At 37.8% G+C, this 23817-nt stretch overlaps 1 protein-coding gene across 10 annotated transcripts in view; it reads left to right on the top strand.

The window, feature by feature from the left end:
* The window catches only part of PCDH15 (protocadherin related 15), an 819037-nt gene that overhangs the window by 580261 nt on the left and 214959 nt on the right, over positions 1 to 23817 (top strand). For all 10 annotated transcript variants that reach the window (XM_032245634.1, XM_032245633.1, XM_032245636.1 and 7 more), the window contains one exon: positions 7353 to 7481. In XM_032245634.1, coding sequence (XP_032101525.1) covers positions 7353 to 7481 — 129 coding nt within the window. The remainder of the gene's footprint in view (positions 1 to 7352; positions 7482 to 23817) is intronic.

The following is a 23817-nucleotide window of genomic DNA, read 5'->3' as shown; positions in this document are numbered from 1 at the left end:
TTTTTTTTTAACCTGATGTAATCTTCTTACTTAGACAAGATGTTATTGTCTAAGTAAGAAGATTACATCAGGTATAAAAAATGTTTGGACAGTTGTGGAGTAGGTATAATCTGGGTCACACTTAAGTTGCTTAGAATAGTATTTCAGCATTATCAGTTTAAGACAATGTAAATACTCACTAGTTAAGCTGCCAATCAAACAGTGCTTTTCATCTCCTCCCTGACTTCATTCTAAAATTGTGGTCTAGATGTAATATGTATTTACCAGTCCTTCATGCTGGCTTCTCTCTCTGGACATCTCTCTCTGCCATTGTGGTATATTCAGTGCCATAACCTGTTAGATGGGTCCTCCCATGGAACCTGTGGAAATTCTCTGGAGGCTTATATACTCCTGAAAACTGTGACGATTTCACCCACATTTTTCTTACTTTCCCACTCATCATTTCCCCTTCCTCTAAAATGTTTCTGCAGTGCATTTTCATTTAAAGAGTGGTCCAAAGTGGCAGTAGGGGGTAAGGGGGAGGACCTCTGCCTCCTGCCTTCATGTCTCCCCTGTGTCTTCCTTTCTCCTACCCATGATTCGTAATAGAAGGAACTCCCTTTTCTCTTTCTCAAAGAAATTCTAGATTTTACATTCTTTCTTTTTCCTTCAGAGGGAGAGAATGCCTCTTACCTAATTTTTAATGGTAGGAAGGATATCCTCTCTACATGATGAATGAAACTCTATGATCTGAATGAAGTTGGCTTTGCTCTTACCGTTGTAGCAACAAGATGACATACACTTAAGGATGAAAATGTTTTAAGTTAATATTCTCTAAATACTATACCCATTATTGAATATAGGTAATTTTCTTGTTTTATTGGCCTAAACAAAAAAAAAAAAGATCAAATTCTCAACTATAAATCCTCATTATCCCATTGTTATTGAAAGGAATTTTAGATATACTAGTGAAGCTTCTCATTCAGATAGGAAAACTTTGTGTTCTCTAAATAACATTTCTTTTGCTTTCTTACAGATGGAAATTTTCAGTATTCTTTCTAGTTGTTCTTTTTTCAGACATTTAAATAAAATAAGTTATAAGATAACTTACTTCAGCATGTAATAAAAAATTATAATAAAAGCTGATATTTAAAGTATCTATCAATATTCATTGAACTGACATTGACTGTGTGTTCCATGAGTAAACATGATAGACACATTTCTTAATAAATAATAAGGATATTATTTCTGAGGATGTATAGTGAGTCTTGTTGACTATAAAAAATAAATTACACCTTTGAAGTTAAACACTCACATTTTTTATTTAAGAAATAGATAAATGATATGTGCTCCATGAGTATAGTATTGCCTTATCTCTGTTTTCTACTTTCTTAATAAACAGACTGTAATATTCCTGACTGATTCCTATACAGACCATGAGTCTCTGCTGAGATAAATTCTGAGCATACATGTATCTTAAACTATCTATTAAATGTTATTGAATTTCAGTCATCTAATATAAACATAGTAGCACAAAACAAATGGCTATGCTCAAGATGCTCACAAAATATGAAGAAATTGTCTTCTAACCATGAAACATTTAACATATTTTGAGTCAAAAGGTATAAAAATTAAATGATCAAAAAACAAATGAATGTTTGTGATTAAATAAAAAACGAGCATCCCTTCTCTTATCCTCTCTAGCACTAAAGCCAAAATTGCTTATTAAATTTGTAATATCACACAGTGTCCTTAAAAGTGTTCATTAAGTTGACTAACAAGAAAATGTATTAAAAATTAGTCATTAAATTGTTGAGCAAAACACATTTTTGATTTTCTTACATAACTAAACATATGCTAATCAGAAAACCCAGTTATCTGACTTCCAGCTATTTACTCAGGAAATGAAAATTGTATGATTTATCTATTGCTGCAAAACTGCATAATTCAAGGCCCACTTACAAGGTCAAATTAACTGGACTTGGTGACTAATCAGCTGCATGAATGAGATAAAGTAACTTAGAAAATTAAGTTGATTATTTTGCTATGTCATTTCCTGAGATAGGAAATACTAGAAGAGAATAAATAAGATACCCTTAACGTATGTTCTCATGAATGTGAAACAATGCATTGTGTATTAATAGATAGATTTACATGACTTTCTTTGGCTATGGCTTTATAACTCACTTTTTTATTCCATATAAAAAAAAAGATGAGCTGGACATGGTGGCTCAGGCCTATAATCCCAATACTTTGAGAGGCCAAGGTGGGAGATTCACTTGAGATGAGGAGTTTGAAACCACCTGGGCAACATACTGAGACCATGTCTCTACAAAAATAAAATAAAAAAAAATTAGCTAGGCATAGTGGCATACACCTGTAGTCCCACCTACTTAGGAGACTGAGGTGGGAGAATCAATTGAGCCTAAGAGTTCAAAGCTGCAGTGAGCTATGTTCGCACACTGCACTCCAGCCTGGGTCACAGAGTGAGACATATCTCAAAAAAACATAAGCGAGCACGACAGCAAAATTAAAAACAAAGATGCTATATTAGTAAAATAAATTATAAAAATAAATGTGTATGCAAATTACAACAGTAGGCTAGATGCCATGACTCATGTCTGTATTCCCAACACTTTGGGAGGCTGAGGTGGACAGGTAGTTTGAGGACAGGAGTTTCCGAATCAGCCTGGCCACCATAGTGAAACACTGTCTCTGTTAAAAATAAAAAAATTAGGTAGCCGTGGTGGCATATGTCTGTAATCCCAGCTGCTTGGGAGGCTGAGGCAGGAGAATTGCTTAAACCTGGGAGGCAGAGGTTGCAGTGAGCTGAGATCGTGCCACTGCACTCCAGCCTACATGTCAGAGTGAGACCTGGTCTCCAAAAATAATAATACAACACACCTATCTACTTGCATTGTTGAGAATGAACCATATATTTTGAAAATTCTTCTATTATTTCAGACAAAATGAAATCTAAGACACATTTAAGTTAAATAATGAACATGAAAGTGATCAATTAATAGTATTTAGTACTAGAATGCAAGTATTTCAAGCTAATGGAATTATAAGTTGATACAACTTTTGAATAATCAGTGAGCAAACTCCTTTGATAGAAAATAGGTAACTTTTACCAGGTGTGGTGGCTCATGCCTGTAATCCCAGTACTTTGGGAGGCCTAGGCAGGTGGATCACCTGAGATCTGGAGCTTGAGACCAGACTGACCAACATGGAGAAACCCCATCTCTACTAAAAATACAAAAATTAGCCAGACATGCCTGTAATTCCAGCTACTTGGTAGGCTGACGCAGAGGTTGTGGTGAGCCAAGAATGCACCATTACACTGCAGCCTGGGCAATAGGAGTGAAACTCTGTCTCAAAAAAAAAAAAAGAAAAGAAAATAAGTAACTTTTTGTTTATTAAGTTTATTAGTTTGAGATCTTTTAAATTTAACTGACATTATATTTAAAATTAATTGTTGTGAACATGTATTACCTAACATATTGTCCTAACAATTAATTATAGTGATCTGTGTTCATTTACTAGTTTTTAAACTCGAACAATGGAAAAAAGTCTTTCCTTAATAAGACGTAAACGTTCTCTATGGCACACATCCATATTGAAGCATATTGTTGTCATCCTTCTGAACCAATCAAGAAAAAATAATTATGTTTTACAAGCTAACTAATTTATAAATATTTCCATTGGTTCAGAACAATAGTCAATAGACCTAATGTGTAGCCCTGAAGTCCCCATTTTTACTTAAGTATTTCGGAAGCAAGAAGTATTTAGAAAACTTCAAGAAATATAGAAACTGGAAATTACATATAGTTATGACTGTACATTTCTGTGAGACATGAAGTGTTTTTTCATTCCATATAAAATTCATTAAGAAATGAAGAAAATGCCTGTATGGTCCACAAGTATCATCCCCTATTAGCACAAAACTATAGAATTGTTATTTAACTTTTTAGTTTCCTTAGCAATTCAGTTGTGTTCTACATTATGTGGTTGAGTCACAGTCTTGGCCGAGTGTGGTGTCTCACACCTGTAATACCAGCACTTGGAGAGGCAGAAGTGGGCAGATCACGAGGTCAGGAGGTAAAGGCCATCCTAGCCAGCATGGTGAAACCTGTCTCTACTGAAAATATGAAAATTAGCTGGGTGTGACAGTGCATGCCTATAGTCCCAGTTACTTGGGAGGCTGAGGCAGGAGAATTGCTTAAACCTGGGAGGCAGACGTTGCTGTGAGCCAAGATCACACCACTGCATTCCAGCCTGGATGACAGAGCAAGATCCCAAAAAAAAGAAAAAAAAAAAAAAAAGAGTTACAGTCTGAAACTGAGGATACAAAATAGTCTGAAAGCGCGAATAGGAATTTTAAAGAGCAAGATGAGAAAAACAGTAGATTGATAGGTAAAGACAGGTATGCAGTTATAAATGGGGGTCAGGAAATTTGAAGAAAAGCCAGCAAACTCCAGGGTCATTATTCTTAGATTTTGGCTCCAGGCTGTAAATTTTGATATCTCAGGCAAATTGGGAACTACTGCAACTATAAGAAATATCTCTTTACTGGTTTCAATTCTAAGGCAAATTTTAAAGAAATAACATTTGTTAAAATACTTTTTTTGTCATAAAAGCACAGTGGCCTTTTGGGGAAGCATTTGGAAAATATATGAAAGTATCAAGGGGAAAGTCAAATGATCTGGATTCCATCTAGTCAAGTAACACTTGAATTTCTTTAGACATGCTTATATATATCAACACACATGTGTATGTTTTTGTGTATGCATCTTTGAAATTAAAATAATTTTAAGAAAATAATGCACAAACTATAATTGTACAGCTTAATGAATTTTTACATAGTGAACACACCTATATAACCACTACTCATAACAGAAGCCAGAAATTAATCAGTACTTCAGAAGCTCGGTTTTGTGATTATTTCTGTTGCTGTCCTGTCCTCTTTTTCAAAGTGACCTATATTCTAATTTATCCCATGTAGGGATTATGCTTGTTTTTGAAGTTTATATAAATGGAATCATATAGTATGTGTTATTTTATGTCCCAGAAACTTAGGTTCATGAAATTAATCCATGTGATTACTTATAGCAGTAGTTTGTACATTCTCAATACTCTGTATGATTCCATTACCTACATAAAACACAATTTGTACAACCATCTACTGTCCATGGACATTTGGGTTTTTTCCAGATTTTGACTATATGATGCTGTTCTGACCATCTTTGTACATGTCTTTATTTATTTATTTTTTGAGAGGGAATTACGCTCTCGTTGCACAGGATGGAATGCAGTGGCAGAATCTCAACTCACCACAACCTCCACCTCCTGAGTTCAAGTGACTCTCCTGCCTCAGCCTCCAGAGTAGCTGGACTACAGGTGCCTGCCACCACTCCCGGCTGATTTTTGTATTTTTAGTAGAAACCAGTTTTCACTGTGTTGGGCACGCTTGTCTCAAACTCCTGACCTTGTGATCCACCCACCTCTGCCTTCCAAAGTGCTGGGATTACAGGGGTGAGCCACCGCACACAGCTGTACATGTCTTTAAATAAAATTTTTATTTAGCTTTAAATACAAAATATGTACAAATCACATATAAATAGCAAGATGAATTGCAAAGGGTAAGCCAATACACAGACAAAGAAATAAGCCGGCCGGGCATGCGGTGGCTCATGCACATAATCCCAGCACTTTGGGAGGCCCAAGCAGGTGGATCACTTGAGGTTAGGAGTTCAGGATCAGCCTGGTCAATGTGGTGAAATCCCATCTCTACTAAAAAGACAAAAACTAGCCAAGTGTGGTGGCACACACCTGTAATCCCAGCTACTTAGGAAGCTGAGGTAGAATTGTTTGATCCTGGGAGGCAGTGGAGGTTGTGGTGGGTGGAGATCACACCACTGCACTCCAGCCTAGACAACAGAGCAAGACTCCATCATAAAGGAAAAAAAAGAAAAAGAAACAAGAAAGAAATAAACCATTACTAAAATCCAAATGTTCCCCGCTATGCACGGTAATTTTTTAATGAATACTGAACATTGGGCATGAAGAAAGTATAGAGGCTTGGGATAAATTATGTTAATGAAAACAGTATTTGCTTTTGCTTCTGTTAAAACAGACGCAGATCACCTTAATCCAGTCAGAGTTTCAATATTAGGTTTACATTTGATTGAGGTCCGGTCTTTTTCCCATGCACCGTGACTCACATGGTGTAGAACTTCGGTGACCCCAAGAGAAAGCATGGGATATTTATCAAGATCTGTCTCTTTGGTAGCTAAAAAATTACTTCATTACTTGACCCCTCAGCCCTATGACTGCTGCAAAACTTCTTCAGCTTCACTCAGACTTAGTCACTTCTTAATGCTCAGCTTTGCAGCCTTTCACTACACATCATTTACCAATTAATGGAAATTGCAATTTTTTTAACAAAAGATGGATAATTCTCTCATGATAGTATCACTTGCTTTTTCCTCCTTTTTATGTATAGTTACTAAATATTTATTACTATAGCATACCAGGTTTCCTACTTTCCAGGTTAATGTTCTTTCTCTCCGTACCTTTGCTCTCAGCCTTCTGTGATCAGCCCCATACTGTGACAGAGCTAGGTAAAGGTTCTGTGCTGTACTCAGGCTTTGATTAGAGAGAGGTTTCCAGCTTGAGTCACATGTAAAGACAGTCATTGATTGTGCAGAAGTCATTGACCTACATAATATTGTCTGCGACAGGCCAGGGATTTAACTTTTAACTAGGTAGTACACACTACTGGTAGGTTTACCTGCATTCCACAGGCTATATGCTTATTATGTAATCATTTCATGCCTACTATATGGTACTCAAAACTCTTGGTTAAAATATATACCTAGAAAATTACTAAGGTAGCATTTTCTGATAGCATGAGCTTTCCAGGAAATGCCCATTTGATGTACCATGCTATTCTACTGTGTACTGCTTTTATTTTTAAATAGTAAAAAAATGCAAGCATCAATAACTACAGAAATGGCACATTTCAGAGATAAAGCAGTGTATGGGTGTATAAACAAAAGCTTGCCACCATAAAATATGAACAAGATAAAGGTAAAGCCATTTTCTGAAAGTAAGCCTCCAGGAAATACTTGACATTTCCAAAAAGATGTTTGCCCTTTAATATCATCATTTGCTTTTCCCATCTGTTTTCTAGGTGTTTGAAAGTTGTAAGGTTCTTTCTTAATTTTTATTTATTTTTATTTTTTGGAAAGCTAAGGACTAGAAAGAAGAATCAGATACTTTTCAGACAGGCAAATGCCAGGATGCCTACTTAAATGAATTCTAAGTAAAAATAGCTCCTCTCATATTTACTGCTTGTTTTTTTCCTTAAGACCTCAACTGCCACAGTAAACGTGGTGGTGACGGATGTCAACGACAATGCTCCAGTGTTTGATCCTTATCTACCGAGAAATTTATCTGTGGTGGAGGAAGAAGCCAATGCCTTTGTGGGTCAAGTAAAAGTAAGTGGAATATTTATATAGATCTTAATGTATTTTTTCAAAGCATGTAAGTTTCTTACATTTTAATTCTGGAAAGAGACTTAGCTAATGTAACCTGTTAAATGACTGTGCTGGATACTCTTCAAGACTTTTCACAAAAATGGATCATATCCTGTACATTTTAATTAACTTACAAGGACACAGATTTACATTTTATGATTATTTTATAATTTAAACATTGATTAATGTGCTAGTATGCTAATTTAATATATATTGTTAGTTTCTATAATTAAAACCTTTTACAGAAATATGTAATTAGGTGTATTACTTGGTATGGATGTGGACATTTAGACCTCTGAATTTCTATATTTAGATTTTTTTTTTTTTTTTTTTTGAGACAGAGTCTCACTCTGTCACCAGGTGCCAGGCTGGAGTGCAGTGCCACAATCGTGGCTCACTTCAACCCCCACCTCCCAGGTTCAAGCAATTTTCCTGCCTCAGCCTCCCAAGTAGCTGGGGGACTTCAGGCATACGCCACCACGCCCAGCTAATTTTTGTATTTTTAGTAGAGACGGGGTTTCACCATGTTGGCCAAGATGGTCTGGATCTCTTGACCTCGTGATCCACCCCCCTCGGCCTCCCAAAGTCCTGGAATTACAGACATGAGTCACCACACCTGGCCCTATATTTAGATTTGAACTGATTTCATTGTGTAAATATTATCCTTAGAATCTATCGTGTGTGTCCAATATTTTGCACATACCCCTTTTCCAGCACTCAGAAGATTTATTCTTCTGAGTGTTCTTCTAAGTTCTTCTGGGATCTACCTGAACATAAGCCAGTTTCTGTGGTTCATTTGAAGAATAATTCCTTTATCGTTAAAGCAGAGACAGTGCTTCCTGATTTGGGCCATTCTTGGGGTCTTGAACATAGTAATTCGTCTAAAAGTCACAGAGAAGAAAAATTTTGAGGGAGATGTGTGTAATTTGAAGCATCAACCTCAGATGAAGTGTTTACGTGGTCTCCAGGTGAGGAAAGAATCTTGGTCTAGCAAGGAGGTGTGAGCCACCCAGATGCTGCAAACCCAGAGTTCAGGGTCCTACTCCTTCCCTGTTAAAGTTCCGACTTTTCCAGAGAAGCCTTGCTGCTGCTTTGAAGTTAGCCTTCTCTACTGTTCTGCTACTCTTGTAACCAGGCCCAAAGTCTGGTTTTTAGCTCAGTCTCCTTTAAACTGCAAAAGGAGAGGGTTTCTTTAAATGGTGTTACAGAGATCTTGTGACTTTCACATAACATCCTGAGATTTTGATTGACCAGCATAAGCTTTTTTAGAAGTCATTTCTTTTCCTTCAGAAAACTAACAAGACTTACAACTACCAACTGCATAGTCATTATCATTGTCACTGTCATCATATCACTCAAATCCTGGAAATACTACAGAAGGCATACATAGCGTTACATGTTTAAGCCATCTCAATTCATATAGGGGAGAATCTTGGCATTATGATGTTATAAAATACCAGCTGGTCTTGATACAGGCCAAGAAGCAATTCAACTCCGGCATCCCATCTAAAAGGTCTGCTCCCCACCCCACAGTACCTCTGGTGTCAAATATCTTACTGTGGATTCTCCAACAGAAAATCTGGATACAAAATATTCATGTGTAGGTATTTTTTCGAGAAGTTCAGATAACAGTGATAAGGAAGTGAGAAAGTGAGGCAAAGAAGAGAAGGCAGCCAATAACAAGATTGCTATTAAACCAGCTATCATAAGGAGGACTGAAACTTAACTCCAAAGACAAACTCTTGAAAAAGATGCAGACTCATGCATAAGAATTATTTATCCTGATAATTTTAATTGTCCAGTTCCTGAGAGGTTACGCAACTTGAAAACATATACACTAAATCCTGAGAGTAATTATCTGCAATGTTGGACAGTGGTGTGCCAAATATTTGGATTTTCTTGCCTCTAGCAGAGGCAAGTAGCCAAATTCCCTCTGCAAAATCTGAAAGAATGACACTGAGTCATGCTGTAGATACTGATGGCAACAGTGGCCCATCTGGAGCAGCCACTGCAAAAATAGCAGCTATAGCAGAGGAGGTGTGACCAGGGCTCCATGCTGCAGGGAACAGGTGAAAGCAAGGAATAGGCAGGAGCCTAATCCCTGTCCAAGTTGGCAGGGTGAGAGCCTACCATCCCAGGCATAGCTGAAGCTGCCCAGCTGTGGCTGCAGACCTAGGCATCCCTGTGCTTTCAGGGGCCCAGGAAATTCCCCTGCCCCTGTGGGCTCAGAATTGCCTGCACCTGCTGCCTGGCCTCTTCCAGCTCCTGGAACCCCCTCCGATTTTGGAGCAAAGTTGAGGCTGAGCCCAGGTGCTGTCACAACCAGACTGGGTGTGTGCATGTTCAGGATGGAGCTGATATACCAGCCCCCTGCCACCTCAGCCCCTCTGGAATTTGGACACCAAGGAACATGGGAAGGAGGCCAAGAGGGGACAGAGGGCTGCTCACTATGGGCCTGCAGGCACTCTTCCTCTGGGCACCATGAACAGCATGATTGATGGCAGCAGGAGACAGGCTCCTGGAAAGGGATGGGTCCCTGGTGAAGCCTCACCTTCAAGCCAGGGATGACCTAAAGCCTAGGGGCCAGGCTGTCAGTTCTGACAGAGTCCGTGGCCCAGAGTGAAAACTTATGGTGCTTTTTCCGGGCCTGTCCATGGCTACCCATGGACCAATCAGCACGTACTTCCTCCCTTCTGAGCGCATAAAAGCGCTGGAGCCAGCCAGACTCTCACAGACCTTAAGACTACCAGCTGCAGGAAGGAGCCACCCACTTTGGATCTCCTCACTCACCAGCACCACCTTCCTGCAGAAAGGAGCTACCCATTCCAGGTCTCCTCTCTACTGAGAGCTGGACACTTATTGGGACAACCTGCCTGTGGATAGGAGCTACACACCTCGGTCTCCCAAGAGCTGTTCTGTCGCTCAGTAAATCTTCTCTCCCCTTTAACTCTCCAGTCGTCTGCGTACCTCATTGTTTTTGGATGTGGGCTAAAACTGGAGACCCACCGAATGGCAGGACTAAAAGAGCTGTGACACAAACAGGGCGAAAACACACCTGCCACCCCACCCGCAATGTTGGAGGCAACAAAAAGGAGAGAAGAGTTGTGGCCCTTCAGGGAGCCCTTTATCCAAATGTGGATGCTCACAGCAGAAGCTGCTTGCCATGTGTGTGATTCAGTCAGAGGCTTGCACGGAGAAGACACCTGGAACTAACCATCTGGCCACAGCCACCAGCATGCCTGACTATCTGAAGTGGCAAGACCCCGCACTTGCTCACCCATGCACCCCGTGCTGCTCTGAGCCTGGCTTGCTCTGGGAAAGTGTGGGATCTGGGCCGATAGCATGAGCCAAGCACAGCCTACCAGGTCGAGTGGGTGATACAGACACAGGTAGTCGGAGCGAAACTCAGGCAAAGGCACCACCAGCCACAGAGGCTGCTGGCTGGAAAAGCAATACCCTAAGGATCCTGTGACAATAGCAGGAGATGGAAGTTGGCCAAAGCATACCAAATGCTCTGACGGACATGCACAGGACAATGACAATTTTTGCTACACCAAGAAACCGAGGTAATAAAGTCTCTATAATGGGGCATATGCAAAAAATATCAGCAAAGGAGAAATGCTGAAGTTAATTCATGAAGGAAGAATACTGGTAAGAGGGAAGTTGAGAGCGGTTGAGATCTGTCTAGGGAAAGATAGTTGTGTAACTAAAGGCACAGAGAAATGAGAGTATAGCATAGCATAGTTACAATAAATAAGACAAACCATGTCATAAACATTTGTCTATACCATGCTGTAAAAAGTGACTGGGAACCACTAAAGGGTCTGAGGTGTGGCAACATCTGATTTGTATTTTATGAAAATTACTCCAGATACGTTGTAATGGTAGATTCCAAATCCAGAAGGCAGAACTATGAGGCAATTGTAATAACCCAGGCACATGAGGCTAAAACTAATACAGTAGTCTAATCATAATGAAAATTAACTTACATTACAGTTCTCAGTCTAAAATACCGCATTGCTGAAAACTGAAAAACTTCATTTAGCCATATATTTGTTAACTATTCAGTTGAAAACAAACATGATTTTAGAATAGAAATTATTTACAAAAATGATCTTTCCCATTGTTTTAATTTTTTTGGCTTGGAGAGATAAAGCTCATACGGAATATATAACTAAAAACGTGCAAGTAGACATCAACATGATGACTCGTTTTTACATTTTTTTTCCTTTCTTCTTATTTTTTTCCACTTTTCCTAGTGATTCTTTGTTCTTTAAGGAATTATTGTATTAGCCTTTTTCTTGTCTCCTGGTTCTTAAATTTGATGAGAAATGGCCTCTATAATTTATTTCGGTTTTTAAAATTTGAATGTGACCCTTAGCACTAGTAATTTGATACAGTATAATTGTCCTGGTCTTTAGGCAATAACCTGTTTTCATGAAAACTAGGATGATGTTGAAAGTACAAAGGAAGAGGAAAACATCCAAGGCAGGCTGCGTCCAACTGATTCTGCACAGTTTCATAGAAGTTGTAATATTTATAGGATGGAATTTTGATGCTCATAATGGTCCTCTGTTGCTACCTAATGATAATTATACATTACTTTTACTAAATGACTCATGTTCTGCTTGTAAAATGTCACTTTAATTGTCATCAAAAACTATTAAGACTCACTGAAAACCAAGATACCTATGGTTAATTACTATACTGAATTTGAGTTATCAACCTGTTTTTATATTCTAATGATATTTTAATATGAATAATCCAATATTTGGATTCAAAGCTGAAGGCAGTTTTTATTTAGTTTTTAAAGGTAGTGTTGTAGTAAGAAATGATAATAACTAAGGCGTACTTTTGAAGTACATTTAAGGATTATACATAGCAACAAGTTTTATCCAGCATATTAAAAAATAAACTACCAGTAAACAATTTTTAATATAAATCTTTCTATTCACAAAGTATAATATTATACCTTGTGCATTTAGAATTGAAAACTATAACAATATTCTCAAAGTACTTGCAGTAGCAGAATAATAGGAGAGAAAAATATACTCAGAATAAAACCTAGCAAATACAGTCAGTATATACTCTATGTCAAGTGTCAAATGGGTGATATAAATTATTTACCACTAAGAAAAAGAAACATTATAGTAGACTGAGGTGGCCAGGTCAGCATTGATGGGAAAAGCAGATTATTCCTGGTGCTTTTCAACATATTCATGAAATCTTCATTGGACAATAAAAAAGAAATAAAAATACCAGCCAAAAAAATGTAATACAAAATATAATCCAGCTGAAGAAGCAATTTGAGGACTCAAAGTCAATATTCTGACAATAATGGAAGAGCTGTTTAAAGGAGTTCTGGAAAGTTGATTAAAAACCTGTTGAGTTTGGATGGGCCCTAATGAAATAGTGAATGATATGAAAACTTAGTATAATATTTTGTTTAGTACCCTTCAGAGTATTTCACAGGAGATAGAATCTAGAGGATATATATGTATACCTTGACTGTGGACCACAGGCATGTAAATAATTCATCTTTAGAATGGGTCTCAGATATGAGTGGCCTCTTACCAGAAGCTTCATACTGTACTGCAGAGCTCTCAGATGATCCCAAGTCTTTGGGGGAAGAGATGCCAGTAGAAGCCCTAAAATGCAGTCATATTTTGATCAAATCTGCAGGCCTGCTCTTGAACTCCTCAAGCCTCAAAGGAAAGGCATTTGTCACTTGGGAATATACAACAGCAGAGCATGATATAACTTCTGTGAAGGTCCATTCACCTTTAGATAGACTGACTCTAAGCCAATCTTCTAAATCTGTGTCTGGCTTTCTAGCCACTTCCCTTTAGCCTGTTTTATACTAAACCATGACTTCTAGACTCACCACACAGGGAACCCAGACTTCTCAATTTATCTACCAACCCCCACCTCTTATGCTCCTTAACATACTTTAATGAGAACAGCACTCCTTGATCACTTGGTTCATCCTGTCACTAGATCACATGACACCATGAATCCAGACCCAGCATCCCAACAAGATATAGAACTTAATGTACAGCTTAGAACATTGGCCATGGAATAAAACTATCTAAGTTCACATTTGACTTGCCAAAATAACTAACAGTAATGCAAACTTGGATATGTAATTTAGCTTCTCTGAGACTGGATTTCACTATCTGCAAAATGGAGATAATAATAGAATTCATCTCAAGTAGTGATTTGAAGGGTTAATACATACATGAAATACGTGTATATCTCTAAAATAAGGGATGGAGCTAATATGTACTTAATGTTTATTATTTAAGATAATTTATGAAGTATGGCTACTTACGATGTTATGGAAAGTAATATTTTTTATAATACTATGAATTAAATGCAAACAATTGTGATTTTTTGAAATACATTATTTGCACTCTTGTGTTTTCCTATATATTACCATATGTAGAGAATATTTTAATGGGGTTACCGATCTTAAGAAAGTATAAAAACTTAAGCTGATAAGTGATTCTGTTCTACTGCATCACTACAAAGAAATCATAGTCAGGTGGCGAATAGCATTTATCCTTTTTAAGTGTATTACCCGAAGCTTGGTCTTTGGTAATAACGAATGTACAAATCTACATTTAGTACATGAATATATATATGCGTATATTCACATTTGTAGGATATTTTAGAAATTTAATGGAAATCAAAGTTATTTGTTCTTATCAAAATAGAGTTCTTGGTTGCAGTCCTGATTTTTGTATTTTTGTTTATTCATCTTAAAATAAGTCCAGCTAGTGAAATATGTGGAGCTTGCATTGAAAGGCCATATTGGATAAACTGACAACAATAATAAAAAATCAATAGTGATGACTATCAATTTTCAAATTCTTACAGTGCGCCATGAACTATTCTAAAAGCTTTCAGTTGTACATATTTGAATTACTTTCAAATGTGTGGTCTTAAACACTATACTATAGAGGCTTCTCCAGTGACCATGCTTCCTGTGACTTGCTCATATGTATGTGAACCGAAAAGTACAAACATGCTCTAGGTGGCTATCAAAGTATTGTTCCTGGAAAAGCAGCATCAGCACTAATAGGAAAGTCTTAGAAATGAAAACTACTGTCCTCTGTCCCACAGACACTGAATCAGAAACCCTGAGGCTAGAGCCAGAAATCTGTGTTTTAGCAGTCCTGCCATTGATTGTGGTTTGTGCTAACCTGTGGCATGCACAAGCGCATGTGTATGTGTAAGAAGGAGAAAAAGAAAAAGGGAGGTAAAGAGATATTATTTGGTAGAGGAAAAATAAAAAGTTCTTGTATGTATAATATATTAACTTATTGTTATCTAAGATAAATAAGGTAAAGCTAGCTCTGTTGTTGGGATTATGCGTAACGATCATTGTATTGTTATGCATAGTCCCAACAATAAACCCAATTTAGCCTAAACTAGTTACTTTACATAACAATAAGTAAGTCAGTTTCTTGCAAGTTCATGTTTAAAAGTGGCGTAATCAAAATCATTTTCATTTGTAGCAATATGAGTGGAAATAGAGATTATTATGTTAAGTACAATAAGTCAGGGCTAGAAAAACAAATATCACATGTCCTTACTCATATGCTGGAGCTAAAAAATTTGTTCTCATAGAAATTGAGAGTAGACTGACAGATCCCAAGAGCTGAGAAAAGTGGTGGTGGTAGAGGGTGGGGCTGATGAAGAGAGTTGGTGCAAACATATTGTTGGAAGAAATAAGTTCTAATGTTTGATAGCACAGTAGGGTGACAGATATGGTTTGTCTGTATCCCCATCCAAATCTCAAACTGTAGCTCCCATAATTCCCACATGTTGTGGAAGGGACTGGAGGGCAGGTAACTGAATCATGGGGGCAGGTCTTTCCCATGCTGTTCTTCTAACAGTCAGTAAGTCTCACGAGATATGATAGTTTTATAAGTGGAAGTTCCCCTGCACATGACTGAAGGCCTCCTTAGCCATGTGAAACTGTGAGTCAATTAGATCTCTTTCCTTTATAAATTACCAAGTCTCAGGTATATGTTTATGAAAACAGACTAATACAGTGAATTGGTACCAGTCGAGTGCAGTGCTGGTGTAAAGAGGCCCAAAAATGTGGAAACGAATTTGGAACTGGATAACAGGCAGGGACTAGAACAACTTGGAGGACTTAGAAGAAAATAGGAAAATGTGGGAAATTTTGGAACTTCCTAGAGACTTGGAAACCTCAGAAGACAGGAATATGTGGGAAAGTTTGGAACTTCATAGAGATTTATTAAATGGCTTTGACCAAAATGCTGATAGTGATATGGACATTAAAGTCTAGGCTGAGCTGGTCTTAGATGGAGATGAGAAACTTGTTGAGAACTGGAATAAAGGTCACTCTTGCTATGCAAAGAGACTGATGGCATTTTGCCCCTGCCCTAGAGATCTGTGAAACTTTGAGAGAGATGATTTGGGATATCTGGCAGAAGAAATTTATAAGTGGCAAAATGTTCAAGAGGAAGCAGAGCATAAAAGTTTGAAAACTTTGCAGCCTGATGATGTAGTAGAAAAGAAAAACTCTTTTTCTGAGGAGGAATTAAGCTAGCAGTGGAAACTTGCATAAGTAATGAGGAACCAAATGCTGATCACCAACACAATGGGAAAATGTCTCCAGGGCGTCTCAGACACATTCATGGCAGCCCCTCTCATCACAGGCCCAGAGGTCTAGGAGGGAAAAATGGTTTCCTGGGCCAGGTCTATGAGATACAGGGCAATAAGTCCTGAGGATGCACACCCCTCCGCTGTGGTATGGCAAAGGTATGTTGCAGGGGCAGAGTCCTCATGGAGAACCTCTGCCATGGTAGTGCAGAAGCGAAATGTGGGGTGGGGAGCACCCACACAGAATCCTCACTGGGGGACTGCCTAGTGGAGCTGTGTGAAGAGGGCTACTGTCCTCCAGAACCCAGAATGGTAGATACACTGACAGCTTGCTCTTTGTACCTGTAAAGTGGCATAAACTCAATGCTAGCTCATAAGCCTGTGAAAGCAACCTGCAAAGCCACAGGGGTAAAGTTGCCCAAGACTGTGAGAGCCCACCTCTAGCATCAGCATAATCTGGATGTGAGACATGGAGCCAAAGGAGATCACTCTGGAGCTTTATGATTTGACTTCCTCATTGAATTTTGGACTTATATGGGGCCTATCGCCCTTATCTTTTGGCCAATTTCTCCCATTTGGAATGGGTATATTTACCCAATGTCTGTACCCCCATTGTACCTAGGAATTAACTAGCTCACTTTTGATTTTACAGGCTCATAGGCACAAGGAACTAGCTGTGTCTCAGGTGAGACTTTGGGCTTGGACGGTTTTGAATTAATGCTGAAATGAGTTAAGACTTTTGGGGACTTTGGGAAGGAATGATTCATTTTAAAATTTAAGGACATAAGATTTTGGAGGGGCCAGGGATGGAATAATATGGTTTGGTTGTGTCCCCATGCCTGATGTGTCAAGGGAGGGGCCAGATGAAGATAATTGAATCATGGGGACAGTTTTCTCCATACTCTTTTTATGGTAGTGAAATAAGTCTCTCAAGATCTGATGGTTTTATAAATGGGAGTTCTCCGGCACAAGCTCTCCCTTGCCTGCCATGATGGAAGACATGACTTAGCTTCTCCCTCACCTTCTCCCATGATTGTGAGGCCCCCATAGCCATGTGGAACTGTGACTCATTTAAAGCTCCTTTCTTTATAAATTTTCCAGTCTCAGATATGTTTTTATTAGCAACATGAGAACAGACTAATATAGCGACTATAGTTAGCAGCAATGTTTTGTATATTTTGAAGTAGCTTGAAGAGAGAACTTGAAATGTGCACACCTAGAAATGATAAGTACTCAAGGTGATGACACCCCAAATTCTCTGATATGACTTTTACACATTCGAACAGAATATAACATGTACCCCCTACATATGTACATATGTTATATATCAGTTAAATATGGCATAATCCCAACAATAGGGTTGGATGTGCCTCTTAGAATCTTATTTACTCCTAAAAGCAAATCGAAGGATTTCCTGGGAATAAGGTATTCTAATGTATAACAGTCAAGCAGGTTAATCTGGTCTCATTATAAACCTGGTGTTGTCAGAAGTAGGAGATCATGATGTATAGTTCAACATGGTTTCTGTCATTTTCATTTGTTTTTCTCAACTAATGGTCTGTGAACTCAATTATGAGTCTGGGTTAGAAGGTGAGAAGACAAAGATCTATTTCAGTAAATTTGGCCTAAGATACATGATCATAAGAAAAACTTCTTTGTATTTAACAGAATTCAGCATAAAATAAAAAGAAGTGGTCTTTTACTTCAGCACGTTTGTCATACTAAGTGCTTTAGTGCATCTCTGTATGTCAGACATTGGTGGATGGAGGTTGAATGAAGGGAAGTGGAGGGAGGAAGGCTTTCTTAATATCAGAGGTATCTAGCCTTTGTGGGAGTCTGTTACTGAGGAGTTTGCTAATGCCAGGATTCTTTAGTTTAAGGACTAAATTCTCTATATTTTTCATAGCAACCCAGAACATAAATACTTGCACAAGTGCATTAGAGAAGGCACACTTAGAAACTATACTGCCTGTTAAGTTTAAACAATATTCTCAGCATTGTATATAATACAGAGTAAGCTACTTCTCAGTAAACTTCCATGTAACACCTTGTAGAAATTTTTCTGCTGAACTGACTTCTTTGAGATCTATGTAACAAAAATAAGACCCTCAACATGTTCTTCCAGTTCTAAATAAGACACTGAATTTATTTAACCCAAAACAGAAATATATTCCCAAGATGAGACCTGCATGCCAAATCTTAGCTAAGATATTGTAGGAGTGATTCTGTTTTAAGCACTTAAAGAAGTTTTAAAATCATCAGTAAACTACATTGTTTAGAAGGGTAGTGATACAGTCATTTAAAAAAAAAAAAAAAACCTTGGTGTTTTCCTCAACTACATAATTTATATTAAACAAAATAAATAACCTCAGTGGCCTGTCTCTGATTAATATAGTTCTTGTCTCCCTGTGTGGGAGTTCTAAAAATAAAACGAAGGTGGAGAACATGATGGGGATTTCTTATTTTTTGTAGCTCAGCATGACATTCAACAGTGCCTAAAACTATAATACTGCTTTTTTAAGGGGACTGCAAGTGGGGGATCTTATGAGTTCTCTTTTTAAGCCAAACTATGTAAAGCAAACCCTGTTACTCATTTGAATAGAGAACAAAAGCCCACACAATTTGAAAAATGGGTGATGTCTTTGTTAATGTGCTACATAATAATATTTACAGTAGAAATGTACCTATTGTCTGTGACTATTTTTGTAATGTGCTCATCTTTTAGATATTCAATTAGCAGCTCATAAATAAATTAGAAAATTTTATGAATATACTTTTATAATATTTATTTAGGGCCTACCCCTTTAGACGTGTGTAGTCTTAATATCAGCTATTAGAAAAAATACAAAGTATAGTGTGCATGTGTATGCATGTGTGTAATTATTTATAGTTGTGAAATCCCAGCTATGCAATGAATAATATCTGTGTCCACTCTGTGGTCACAAATGACCACCGTACTCTAAAACGTTACATTTACCTGAGTCACTTTAGTGCCCTGTTGGTAATAGATCTCTCTCTTTCATTTCTTGAGATTTTACTACTTGCTTGCTGATAGTTGTCATGTTTAAGCACATCTAGTTCTGTCTTCCCTGTATCTGCTCCTTAAACTTTGAATTTTGAAAGTATCATCTAAGTTGCTCTTTTAACTTTAAGCATTCCTTTTGAGCAATCGCAATTACGTTAAAGCTGACGGCTTTACTTACATTGAGATGCTTATTTACCTTCTACTCCTTTAAGCTACAGCCTCAAATAGACATGTATCTGTAAAACAAACCCACTTGAATTTCCTGAAAGCATCTCAATTTCAACATTTTTAAGATCGAAGTCTTATTTTCATTTTCCCCGGAAAGGGCTCCTTCTAAATTTTGTACCTCAATTAACCACCCTCCAAGCCAAATGCTGAGGAGCCATGTAAGTTTCCTCTCTCTCCTTCACTCTCCATGTCCAAGTAATCACTAGCATCAATCACGTTACATGTTATAATTATTTTCTCATGTTGTCTTTCTCTCATAACAACCATAATTAGGCTCTTACTATTTCTCACTTGGACTATTGCTACAACCTCTGAGTTGGTTAACCTGATACTGGTCTTAACACGTTATAATTATCTGTGTTGTTAATGCTGGAATTTTGTCTCTAACAAATAACTTGAGTACAGAACATGATCATTATTACCCATAGAGCAAACAAAACACAGTAACCACCTCATGCTATTACTTTGACAACTTTATCTCCAGCCATACTCACTTGCTTACAATTGCTAATATATGTTTCTGTGCCTCTGTTTATACCTCCACCTTGATTTTCATTTTCTCCATTTTTTTAATTGCATTTTAGGTTTTGGGGTACATGTGTAGAACATGCAAGATTGTTGCATAGGTACACACGTGGCAGTGTGATTTGCTGCCTTCCCCCCCTTCACCTATATCTGGCGTTTCTCCCCATGCTATCTCTCCCCACCACCCCACCCCCCCGTCCCTTCCCCATTTCCCCCCAGCAGACCCCAGTGTGTAGTGCTCCCCTCCCTGTGTCCACGTGTTCTCATTGTTCAACACCCACCTATGAGTGAGAACATGCGGTGTTTGATTTTCTGCTCTTGTGTCAATTTGCTGAGAATGATGGTTTCCAGATTCATCCATGTCCCTACAAAGGACACAAACTCATCATTTTTGATGGCTGCATAATATTCCATGGTGTATATGTGCCACATTTTCCCTGTCCAGTCTATCATCGATGGGGATTTGGGTCGGTTCCAGGTCTTTGCTATTGTATACAGTGCTGCAATGAACATCTGTGTGCATGTGTCCTTATAGTAGAATGATTTATAATCCTTTGGATATATACCCAGTAATGGGATTGCTGGGTCAAATGGAATTCCTGTTTCTAGGTCCTTGAGGAATCACCACCGTCTTCCACAATGGTGGAACTAATTGACACTCCCACCAACAGTGTAAAAGTGTTCCTATTTCTCCACATCCTCTCCAGCATCTGTTGTCTCCAGATTTTTTAATGATTGCCACTCTAACTAGCGTGAGATGGTATCTCAATGTAATTTTGATTTGCATTTCTCTGATGACCAGTGATGATGAGCATTTTTCATATGTTTCTTGGCCTCATATATGTCTTCTTTTGTAAAGTGTCTGTTCATATCCTTTGCCCACTTTTGAATGGGCTTGTTTTTTTCTTGTAGGTCTGTTTTAGTTCTTTGTAAATTCTGGATATCAGCTCTTTGTCAGATAGGTAGACTGCAAAACTTTTTTCCCATTCTGTTGGTGGCTGATTCACTCTAATAACTGTTTCTTTTGCCATACAGAAGCTGTGGAGTTTGATTAGGTCTCATTTGTCTATTTTGGCTTTTGTTGCCAATGCTTTTGGTGTTTTGATCATAAAGTCCTTGCCTACGCCTATTCATTTTATGAGACAAACATCATCCTGATACCAAAACCCGGCAGAGACTCAACAAGAAAAGAAAACTTTAGGCCAATATCCATGATGAACATAGATGCAAAAATCTTCAATAAGATACTGGCAAGCCGATTGCAACAGCACATCAAAAAACTTATCCACCATGATCAAGTAGGCTTCATCCCAGGGATGCAAGGCTGGTTCAACATACACAAGTCTATAAACATAATTCACCACATAAACAGAACCAAAGACAAAAACCACGTTTGCCTTTCTTACTGGAAGCATCCTATTTTGTTCCTTTTTTTTTTCAGACGGAATCTCACCCTGTCGCCCAGGCTTCAGTGCAGTGGCGTGATCTCAGCTCACTGCAACCTCCGCCTCATGGGTTCAAATGATCCTCCTGCCTCAGCTTCCTGAGTAGCTGGGATTATAGGGACACGCCACCACACCCAGCTAATTTTTGTATTTTTCGAAGAGATGGGATTTCACCATATTGGCCAGGCTGATCTCAATCTCCTGGCCTCATGATCCACCCTCCACAGCCTCCTAAAGTGCTGGGATTACAGGCGTGAGCCACTACGCCAGGTCCTATTTTGTTCTTAAAGTACAGGCTTTATTAACTTAATTGTGGACATCATGGATTATCTAACATTATCACAGTCCCTGGATCAAGATTCTAATAGAGCATTATTTATTGGTTTGGATAAACCCAGCCTTGCTACACTGCAGAATAAAATCTCTTGAGTCATTATTCTGGACTTAGGGAGCTAGTTTTGAAACTCTGATTTATTCTAGAACTTAAGCTTGTACCTTTTTTACAAATAAATTCTGTTCTAAGTTAAAAAAAAATAGCACAGTGAAATAGACTATAAACAGAGTACACAGACAACCTACAGAATGGGAGAAAATATATGCTAACTATGCATCTCTGAAATGTCCAATATCTAGATTCTCTAAAGAACTTAATTCAACAAACAAGCAAGAAATAAGCCCATTAAAAATCCGGCAAAAGACATGAACAAATTTCTCAAAAGACGACATTCAAGCAGCCAACAAACAACTGAAAAAATGATCCACTAATCAAGAAAGGCATATCAAAACCAGAATGAGATACCATCTCACACCAGTCAGAATAACTACTATTAAAAAGTCAAAAGATAACAGATGTTTGCAAAGGTGTGGACAAAATGGAATGCTTACAAACTGTTGGTAGGAATGTAAATGTGGAAATCACCCAGCTCCTTTCTGCAGTGGCTGAACTAAGAACTATCACTTGAACTAAGATTCTTATTCTTGCATATATACCCAAAGGAAAATAAATCATTGTACCGAAAAGACACATGCACTTCTATTTTTATCACAGCACTATTCACAATAGCAAAGACATGGAATTGACCTAGGTGCCCAACAATGGTGGTTTTGATAAAGAAAATATGTTACATTTATAGCATGGAATAGTACAAAGTCATTAAAAAAATGAAATCATGTCATTTGTGGCAAAATGAATACAGCTGGAGGCCATTATCTTAAATGAATTTATTCAGGGATAGAAAACCGAATACCACATGTTCTCAGACATAAGTGGGTCTGAAACTGCCAAAACATGGACATAAAGTTGAAAACAATACATACTGGTCACTACTAGACAAAGGACTCGGCGGGGGGGCACAAGGGTTGAAAACTGAAAAAACTACCTATTGGGTACTATGCTCACTACATGGGCGATAGAATTGCTAATACTCCAGATGTCAGCATCACACAATATGCCCCTCTATGAAACTTACACATGTACCACCCATGTGTGAATCTAAATAAAAGTTAAAATTTAAAAAATACATAACAAAATCGTTGTTACACACCCCCCACCACCACCAAACACACACACACAGAAGTGTGAATGCAAAGAACAATTGCAATTTATAGTCGGCACTGGGAAAAATAGTACATCTGCTTACCTATTCATGGGACAGGCAAAGATAAGGCATTTCCTAGGTGTAAAGATGACATGGAAGAAAAATATAACAGACATGTTACCAGCCTATTTGGTCTTGTATTTGAAATTGTGTTTTCCATTTGCCCATTTAAATTATATATTCCATTTAAATTATTTAATATATGCCCAAGATGAAATACCAAGTATTTTTGCCCCACAAACCCCTGCTACATCTATCTAGCTGTATATTTTAATGCTGCATTACTTATTTATGAGATCCTACTTTATACAAATTGCACTTCTGTTTTATAGCCTGATGAAAATTCATAACCTGTGCACTTTAGCTAAGTTCGGTTTTCCTTCTCTACAAATATAACTCACTATAATTACTAACATGGACTTTACTGACTACCTGAGGAATAAGCTTCACCAACAACGTTTGGTTTTACAGAAAGGATTCTACCTATATCCAGAGTTTTTAATTATGACCAACTCTTGCACTTTAAACTTTAAGAAAAATATGTAATATACAGAAAGTGACTTAAAAATGTACAATTTAGTACATTATAAAGTAAACATAAATCGATAAATTATGATAATTTTCTGGGTTTTGGTTGTTGCAGACTTACCATCTGAGTAAGCATTTATAAACATTATAGTTAGTTTTGTCTTTCTGGGAAATCTATAAACAGAATTGTAGAGCATATGTGCATTAGTATCTGTCTTCTTTCATTCATATTTAACTTTTTACTACACAACCCAATTTCTGCCTCTTCATTCATTTATGTTATTTGCTGTTTGTCCAACCTCAGCCTCCCT

The sequence above is a fragment of the Sapajus apella genome, unplaced genomic scaffold, assembly GCF_009761245.1.
Source record: "Sapajus apella isolate SASKATOON/1434 unplaced genomic scaffold, GSC_monkey_1.0 scaffold58, whole genome shotgun sequence".
In the NCBI taxonomy this organism is placed as follows: domain Eukaryota; kingdom Metazoa; phylum Chordata; class Mammalia; order Primates; family Cebidae; genus Sapajus; species Sapajus apella.
The sequence above is the reverse complement of the archived record's forward strand: the minus strand, read 5'-3'. Positions and strand labels throughout refer to the sequence as shown.